Raw genomic sequence first — 9,407 nt, forward strand, 5'->3', positions numbered from 1 at the left:
GCTGACAGCACCGTATTGCATCGGCCCCCACAGTCCAGTAATTATGTCTGGCGACAAAACTTCAGCTTGTGATGGCCCAGGGTCTGCAATAAGAATAGGAGGATCACCATCTATATAAATGGGCCTTTTCCATGCCCTGGCAGGGCACATTTTCACTGTGGGGGCTACAGATCTGTTCTCTCCATAAAAGTGCAAATAGTCAGGAGGCTGCTAATTATGTGCCGGTCAATCTGAACTCAGCGGTGGGTAAATCAATGGCCATTCTGCTAAAACAAAAGGATAAGATAGTAGCTTGCATCCCGTGGGATTCAGGATCCAAGACCGCATGGATTCACCAGCAGGAGATTGCACCAAACTAACCTGATTCATTTCTTTCATTCAGTGACCAAGCAGCTTAGATCGGGGATGAGCACTTGGATTTCGGTTGGGCTTATAGAGCTATCCTGTACAGGAGATTGGTAAATAGACTGATCAGCCTGGGGGTGGACCCCCGGGTGGCTGATGGCTAAGTGAGAGAGGGGAATGGTGAATGAAGTTATGCTGAGGGGTTTGCCTCAGTGGAGAGCCTCGGGTCTGTCCCGGGGCCAGTTCTAGTCAATAATATCCTTGTGAGCAGTAAAGCACAGGGGTTAGTGGTAAAGCTTTGCCTTTTTGCAGATGGCACTAAGTTCTGTAACAGAGTGAATAGCTGGAGAGAACAGAGTAAAGGAGCACTTTAAGAAGAGCAGAAGGGTGGTTGAGTGCTTTAAAGTTAAGTTTCCATGAAAAGCTGCAGCGCCCTGAATTTGCAGTGCAGAAATCCATGGAAGTAGTGTGTATAATGGTGATCAGTCTTTACCGTACATGCTGCCCTGTTGGGAAATTATTATTCTCTATATGCCACCCTATGCTGTATAATGACGATTGGCCTTTACCGTGCATGTTGGGAAGACTTAGTCTTGTGAACTTATGACCGCAGGCTTCCATAAGAAACTCTGCCTCCTCCTGAGAGCAGCCACTGTAAAAGTTACCCCTTTCACTTACACGTATCCAGCACACACTTATCCGCTCTGCTCCACTTCTCTTTCACGTTAGCCAGTGCCGCTTCCGTCTGAGTCCGTTTGTCCTTCTCTGTGATTAAACTCGTCCTGGTTTCTCTTAAATCATTCTCGTTTTCAGTCAATTTCCTTTGTGTGGTAAGCAAAGTACTCTCAGTTCCTCTCAGTTTATTTTGGGTGGCTTGCAAAGAACCTTCAGTTTCTCTCTGTTTCCATTGGGCTGCAGCTAAAGTGTTTTTGGTTCTGCTCAGAGTCTCTTGGGTTTCACGCAGAGCATTTCCCTTTTCGGTTAAGGCTTCCTTGCTGACACTCAGGATCTGCTGGGTCTCACCTAAGTTTTCTTTAGTCATACGAAGCCTCTCTGCCATTTCCATAAGTTGCTGCTGGCTCTGGTTCAGTTCTTGCCTTGCGGCTTGGAGTTCATCGCTGGTCTGACCCAGTTGCAGCTCGCTCGCTCTCAGTTTCTGCTCGGTGTGCATGAGGGCCATCGCTTTCCTGCTGAGGCCGAGGGCCAGGCTGCTGCTGACATTTTCATGCTCACTGGAGAGCTGTTGATTGTGGTCTCTGGACTCCTTCAGATGCTGGGAAACCTGAAACACTGCAGGTGCAGGACAGCTGGTGAGCTTTAATCTGCCTGGACTCAGTAATTCAGCAGTTATTTTATTGGAAATATCAGAACTGACAGAGCCTGTCCCACCTTTCTGTTTTCTCCTAACAAGTGAGCTGCCAGGAATTGGAGGAAAGGCAGCCTGGACGAATGGAGGGGCCCATTCTCTGCTGCTGATGCCCCCTTCCCCTCTCACCCGCCCCCAACTCCGCTGCCTGCAACCAAGGTCGACTCTTTTCCCGGTCCCTTCCTCCCAGGGGCCTGGCTGGGAATCTCAGGCAGCGCAGGGCCTGGTTGCAGGTGGTCCTGCTGCAGCCCCTCCCCTCCGACTGCCTGCAGAGAGGAGGGGAGGGGCTGGAGGAGGAAAGCAGACGGGCAACTGGGAAGCGCAGGGGAGAGAGCAGAAAGGGAGGGGCTGGAGCAGGACGGTCACATCCGCTTTCCATCCCAGGATTCGGGACTCGGCGGCGGGAGAGAGCCTGGAGCACAGGTTAGGGAGCTGTGAGTGATTTATGGGGGAGGAAGAGAAGGTTGAGCAAATGCTGAAAGGTGAGGGAGGTGGATGCTCGGGGAAGTGAGGGGGTGCAAGAGAGGGTTAATGTTGGGGGGGTTGAAGACTGGGGGATCATGAGGAGCAGGAAATGCTGGGGGTAGGCTTGAGAAGGGAAAGTGGTTTCCTCCCCTGAAATCAGCAATGCAAGCTTGGGCTGTTTCAGGCGGCAGAGAGAGAGTACAGGGGCCTAAGGCCTGGGCTGGGGGTGTGGAAGGGCCTGTGGAAATGGGGAGGGGTACCAGAGATTGCTAGAGGGGAGGGTCTGTGTGAAAGAAAACCAGAGATGATGATTTGGGGCGGGGAGGGTGAGACGAGTCAGAGAAGGCGTTGGCATGGGGTAGGTCAGAGGTGATGGAGGGGGAGTGGAGATGGTAACAGAAAGCTAGAAGTGATGAGGAGACTGAAAAAGAGACAAAGGTAGTGAGTGGGAGGAGGAAGGGTATGAAAGAGAGAGAGAGGCAGGGGTAGAGAGAGAACCAGAAGGGGAGATGGAAGAGGCTGTATGATAGAAAGCCAGGGAGGATATGGGGAGGGGGGGCAGGAGGAGATTACGCAAGGGGATGAATCAGAGAGGGTGATCCGGGAAGCAGGAGAGAGGATAAGTGAGGATAACGGGGTAAAGGAGTCAGGCTGGAGGGGATGGGAAGACACGAAAAGAAGTTGAGTGAAACGAATAGCTGCGAGGGAGTGATGGAGAGTGGTGAGAGGGGGAGGGGGGGGGGGGTGGCTGCTGGGGTATCAGAAATCCATGATCATTTCCACTGAGGCGAGATCGAGAAAGACCTGCCTGAGAAATCCCTGCCTGGTGAGCTCAGAGCCTACAGAACAGGCTCCTTCAGAACCGCTAGCACGCATCTTTCCATTCGCCACATGCGTTGCTTTCACACTCCTCTGCCCTGTTGCTTGGTCTTGTGTTTTGTCTTTTTATTTTCTGCAGATTCTGGTTCCCAAGGAAGAACTGAGCTCCCTCTACTTCACCAAGGACGGACAGAGTAATTCATAAAGCAAGCTAATCCCTGTACAGTGACGACTCGGGGAATCCTAGTATTCAGCCCGCGGGAACCTCTGTGACAAAAGGAAAGTGCCAAACTTACATTTCCCTACCAGTCCCATTGTTGTCACAAGCAGACAGAGGCACAACACCATCAGGATGATTCTAGTATGCTGTGTCAACCAAGACAGGCATGCTCCAGCCACTGGAAATCAAAAAGAAATGACAACCCAATATCAGCCATAGTCTCACTAAGATATAACATCTCCCAGGGATGCCCATGGCTCCTCGCACTAATCCATGCTTTCCTGCAGTGCCCACTATCTCCCAGGGATGCCCATGGCTCCTCGCACTAATCCATGCTTTCCTGCAGTGCCCACTATCTCCCAGGGATGCCCATGGCTCCTCGCACTAATCCATGCTTTCCAGCAGTGCCCACTATCTCCCAGGGATGCCCATGGCTCCTCGCACTAATCCATGCTTTCCTGCAGTGCCCACTATCTCCCAGGGATGCCCATGGCTCCTCGCACTAATCCATGCTTTCCTGCAGTGCCCACTATCTCCCAGGGATGCCCACAGCCTCCTCATACTAATCCATGCTTTCCTGCAGTGCCCACTATCTCCCAGGGATGCCCAGGGCCTCCTCATACTAATCCATGCTTTCCTGCAGTGCCCACTATCTCCCAGGGATGCCCAGGGCCTCCTCATACTAATCCATGCTTTCCTGCAGTGCCCACTATCTCCCAGGGATGCCCATGGCTCCTCGCACTAATCCATGCTTTCCTGCAGTGCCCACTATCTCCCAGGGATGCCCAGGGCCTCCTCATACTAATCCATGCTTTCCTGCAGTGCCCACTATCTCCCAGGGATGCCCAGGGCCTCCTCATACTAATCCATGCTTTCCTGCAGTGCCCACTATCTCCCAGGGATGCCCATGGCTCCTCGCACTAATCCATGCTTTCCAGCAGTGCCCACTATCTCCCAGGGATGCCCAGGGCCTCCTCATACTACACCATGCTTTCCAGCAGTGCCCACTATCTCCCAGGGATGCCCATGGCCTCCTCATACTAATCCATGCTTTCCTGCAGTGCCCACTATCTCCCAGGGATGCCCAGGGCCTCCTCATACTAATCCATGCTTTCCTGCAGTGCCCACTATCTCCCAGGGATGCCCAGGGCCTCCTCATACTAATCCATGCTTTCCTGCAGTGCCCACTATCTCCCAGGGATGCCCACAGCCTCCTCATACTAATCCATGCTTTCCTGCAGTGCCCACTATCTCCCAGGGATGCCCAGGGCCTCCTCATACTAATCCATGCTTTCCTGCAGTGCCCACTATCTCCCAGGGATGCCCAGGGCCTCCTCATACTAATCCATGCTTTCCTGCAGTGCCCACTATCTCCCACGGATGCCCAGGGCCCTCCTCATACTAATCCATGCTTTCCTGCAGTGCCCACTATCTCCCAGGGATGCCCACAGCCTCCTCATACTAATCCATGCTTTCCTGCAGTGCCCACTATCTCCCAGGGATGCCCAGGGCCTCCTCATACTAATCCATGCTTTCCTGCAGTGCCCACTATCTCCCAGGGATGCCCAGGGCCTCCTCATACTAATCCATGCTTTCCTGCAGTGCCCACTATCTCCCAGGGATGCCCAGGGCCTCCTCATACTAATCCATGCTTTCCTGCAGTGCCCACTATCTCCCAGGGATGCCCAGGGCCTCCTCATACTAATCCATGCTTTCCTGCAGTGCCCACTATCTCCCAGGGATGCCCACAGCCTCCTCATACTAATCCATGCTTTCCTGCAGTGCCCACTATCTCCCAGGGATGCCCAGGGCCTCCTCATACTAATCCATGCTTTCCTGCAGTGCCCACTATCTCCCTTCCCCTAAGAGCTTACAGGCTCCGCTTTGGCACGGGGAGGTTGTGAGAGAGTGGGGGGGAGGAGAATGGCTGGAGGGGCCCCTCACAAGCAGGGGGACCGCCGCAGGGGGGGGACCCAGGTGCCAAGGCCATGCTTGGGGCGCGTGCTGTCTGTGCGCTTCCGGCGCGCTCCCTGAAAGCAGGGGTCCTCGTGAGCAGACTCCGATGCGGCCAGCGTACAGGAGATGCCCAGGGCCTCCTCATACTAATCCATGCTTTCCTGCAGTGCCCACTATCTCCCAGGGATGCCCATGGCTCCTCGCACTAATCCATGCTTTCCTGCAGTGCCCACTATCTCCCAGGGATGCCCAGGGCCCTCCTCATACTAATCCATGCTTTCCTGCAGTGCCCACTATCTCCCAGGGATGCCCACAGCCTCCTCATACTAATCCATGCTTTCCTGCAGTGCCCACTATCTCCCAGGGATGCCCATGGCTCCTCACACTAATCCATGCTTTCCAGCAGTGCCCACTATCTCCCAGGGGTGCCCATGGCTCCTCGCACTAATCCATGCTTTCCTGCAGTGCCCACTATCTCCCAGGGATGCCCAGGGCCTCCTCATACTAATCCATGCTTTCCTGCAGTGCCCACTATCTCCCAGGGATGCCCAGGGCCTCCTCATACTAATCCATGCTTTCCTGCAGTGCCCACTATCTCCCAGGGATGCCCACAGCCTCCTCATACTAATCCATGCTTTCCTGCAGTGCCCACTATCTCCCAGGGATGCCCATGGCTCCTCGCACTAATCCATGCTTTCCTGCAGTGCCCACTATCTCCCAGGGATGCCCACAGCCTCCTCGCACTAATCCATGCTTTCCTGTAGTGCCCACTATCTCCCAGGGATGCCCACAGCCTCCTCGCACTAATCCATGCTTTCCTGTAGTGCCCACTGTCTCCCAGGGATGCGCACGACCTCCTCACACTAATCCATGGCTAGTAGCCAGTAGCTAATCCATGGCTAGTAGCCATAGAGGCATCTTCATATAGCCCATTATTGGCACTTTATGAGGTTTCCCCAGTTCAAACACATACAACCATTTCCTTGTGACACCCATCGCTTCCCAGAAATGCCCTCTATGATAACATCTCTAAATGGTATAAATATCATGCCTCTCGTCTTCTGTGAAAGTTAAAAATCCAGCTCCTTCCCCCAGCCTCCTCCCTCTTCTTGTTCATCAAACCACAGTGGTGTCCTGTCTGCCGACTCTCGTGCTTTTCTGATCCTTTCTAGGGGAGTGATATGTAAAACCACGAACACCTACCTGCCCCCCTGCCCGACCCCTCTGGCCAAGTGCACCCCTCATAAGGAAACCCAGCTTACCCTGTAAGCAATCTCATTAAAGCTCTTCCCCATCCACTGAACAATAACAGAAAAAAAAAATCAGGAGGGTCCCCTGTGCACCCTGAATATGTAAAGGACACACGATTCGCATTTCAACAGCACTGTTATTTACATGGCACCAAGAGTGTACACAGCCCTGTACAGTACAGTGCATGGGGCTACGTCCCTTCCCCTAAGAGCTTACAGGCTCCGCTTTGGCACGGGGAGGTTGTGAGAGAGTGGGGGGGAGGAGAATGGCTGGAGGGGCCCCTCACAAGCAGGGGGACCGCCGCAGGGGGGGGACCCAGGTGCCAAGGCCATGCTTGGGGCGCGTGCTGTCTGTGCGCTTCCGGCGCGCTCCCTGAAAGCAGGGGTCCTCGTGAGCAGACTCCGATGCGGCCAGCGTACAGGAGAAATGTGTGCAAGGCCGGCATCTCTACCCTAATCTTCATGGGCCGCGCACCCAGCGGCTGCCTGACCCTTATCCAACCCCGGCGAGGAGGCGCAGAGGCTCTGACAGCCGATAACAGCCCCCCTAGGCCTGCCCAGTGTCCATTCTCTTGCAATAATACCCCAGTGCCCTACCTCATCTCTGGCTTTCAACTAACGACCCTCGCGGCGAATCCCGCTCCTTCCTAAATTCCGCTGGCACCGCTGCCTCCACACCCCCCTCCCCCATGAGGCCGCTCCATGCATCCAGCGCACCGCCTGTGAAGAAATGGGTCCTGCAAGCTCATAGCCTGACCTCTAGCTCCAGGGGTTCCCGCCTGGTGAAAACTGCTTGCAGGGTTCACCCCCCCCCCCACACTCTGAGGGGTACATTTAAAAAAAAAAAAAAGCACGAGCGCAAACAAAAGTACGCCGGGTTTCAATAGATACGCGCGTAGCCTTCAAATCCGGGGTCGGCACCTGCAAGGGGGTGCACATTTGTGCGCCTTGCGTGGGCCGAGCCCTGCCCTTTCCCTCCCCCCCCCCCACGTTCCCCTCCCAGCCCTATCTAAACCCCCCTACCTTTATCACAAAAGTTACGCCTGCTCGAGGCAGGCGTAACTCGCACGCGCCGCTGGCCCGCCAGCGTGCCATCATCCGACCCGGGGGCTGGTCCAGAGGCCTCGGCCATGCCCCCCGGAACACCCCCCCGGGCCTGCACCACGCCCCGAACGGTGTGCCGCCCCCCCCCCCCCCCGACACGCCCCCCTAGCAAAGCCCCGGGACTTGCGCGCACCCCCGAACCTATGCAAAATAGGCTCGGCGCGCGCAGGGGTTTTTTTTTTTTAAGGGTTACACGCGTAACTTATGCGCGTGTAACCCTTTTAAAACCCGCCCCTGAAAATGTATCAAAGAGTGCCAAAAAGTTCAGGGAAGACGCAGTCTACTGAAGTCCCAGCTTGGGGCCGCACACGTTTCAGTCTAATGGTGCCGGAAGTCGCCCGGCTGTCACTGCGCAGGTGTTTGAGCGGAGGCGCAGCCCAGGGCTGGGAAGCCAGCATTCAAACCCCACGGTCGTGCCTGGTGACCTGGGGCAAGTCCCTTCCCTCAGGCACTGAAGTTAGGGCCCTGTTTGCTCCGGGGACCGGGAAGATAACCTACACCGGCTCAGCAGTCACGAAAGGTGGAAGGTAAAACCCCTTCAACTGAAACTGGATCAGGAGGCGGGTACGGGAGCGGGCAGGGATCACCACCGGGGAGAGGGGACAAGCGAGCCCCCCCCGAGTTACAGGGAAGCGGGAAGGGCACGTGCCCGGGTCCGTCCGAGACGCTTCCCGGCGGAATTGAGAGGGCTGACGTCATCGTTTACCAGCTCGGGACAACGCGCTCAATTTTATGTATTTATTTTACATTCTTATATACCCAACATTTGTGTTAACTTCAGGAGAGAGGGTTAAAACCTAGTCCAATAAAACATGTTACATTCATTGCATCGAAAAACTAAAAAAAAAATAAAAAACACATGGAAGTATGGAACATGTTGGAAATTTTAAAGTATTAAAAAAATTGCCCGTTCAAATCTACCTTGCGGCCACCTGCGGGTCCCCAGAGAAGCCCGCGAGATGCTGATGTTGGCGTAGGTGAGCTCCCCGTCCCGGTCCTCCTCGCAGTAGGCAGCAGCCAGAGCTGTGAGGGAGCAGAGAGGAAAGGTTAGAGGGGGGGGGGGGGGGGGGGTGGAGGGCCTGACAGTCAGGCGGGGGTCCGCAGCCTGCGCTACCTGGCTCGGAGGTGTAAGGCTTTGGTTTCCGTGCAGGGGGCCTGGCGAACCTCAGCTCGGCGTAGGTCACTGCTTCTGCCATCTCAGCCGCACCAGGGGGTCGGGAAGGGCAGCTTCGCCGAAGCCTCCTCCGCTTGGTTCTGGTGTTTCACGCTGTGGTTTCCACTGAATAAGGGAAGTTGAACCGAAGAGGAATGGAAAGCAAATGTTACTCGAAACTGCAGCGCAGCAGGTGGACCCAGTCATGCAGAAGGGTAGTAACTTAGAGCTCATTGCAAGCAAACGTGCCTGGTTCTTATAATCTGGGTAATGTGGTCTATGACACAGTGCCCCCCAACCCGGCCTACTCATTCTCCTCGACCTATTGGCCGCATTTGACACGGTAAACCACGCAACGCTTCTGGACAGGCTAACTGACATCGGCATCAAAGGCACTGCTCTCAGCTGGTTCAAATCTTTTCTACATAACAGATTTTATAAGGACAGAGTCAACAATGACGAATCACACCCAGTTCGCTCATCTTTGGGAGTCCCTCAAGGCTCTTCCCTATCCCCTTCCCTCTTCAACATTTATCTATTTCCACTTTGCCAGCTTCTCTCCAAACTAAAATTAACCCACTATATCTACGCAGACGACGTGCAAATATTCATCCCGGTCACGGAATCACTACAAAAAACACTAGAATTCTGGAACAACTGCCTCCAAGCCATCAACAACCTACTCAAGAGCCTTAACCCGATCCTTAATTCCAACAAAACTGAAATATT

At 54.5% G+C, this 9,407-nt stretch overlaps 1 protein-coding gene across 1 annotated transcript in view; it reads right to left on the reverse strand.

Annotated features, from left to right (window-relative positions):
- CD72 (CD72 molecule) overlaps positions 1–8,975 on the reverse strand; it is a 45,844-nt gene extending 36,869 nt beyond the window's left edge. The window contains exons 1-4 of the mRNA XM_029586641.1: positions 8,640–8,975; positions 8,447–8,548; positions 3,292–3,393; positions 1,024–1,635 (exon numbers count right to left, since the gene is read on the reverse strand). Coding sequence (XP_029442501.1) covers positions 1,024–1,635; positions 3,292–3,393; positions 8,447–8,548; positions 8,640–8,721 — 898 coding nt within the window. The 5' untranslated portion in view covers positions 8,722–8,975. The remainder of the gene's footprint in view (positions 1–1,023; positions 1,636–3,291; positions 3,394–8,446; positions 8,549–8,639) is intronic.
- Between the last annotated feature and the right edge of the window lie 432 nt (positions 8,976–9,407).

The sequence above is a fragment of the Rhinatrema bivittatum genome, chromosome 1 (assembly GCF_901001135.1).
Source record: "Rhinatrema bivittatum chromosome 1, aRhiBiv1.1, whole genome shotgun sequence".
Taxonomy (NCBI): domain Eukaryota; kingdom Metazoa; phylum Chordata; class Amphibia; order Gymnophiona; family Rhinatrematidae; genus Rhinatrema; species Rhinatrema bivittatum.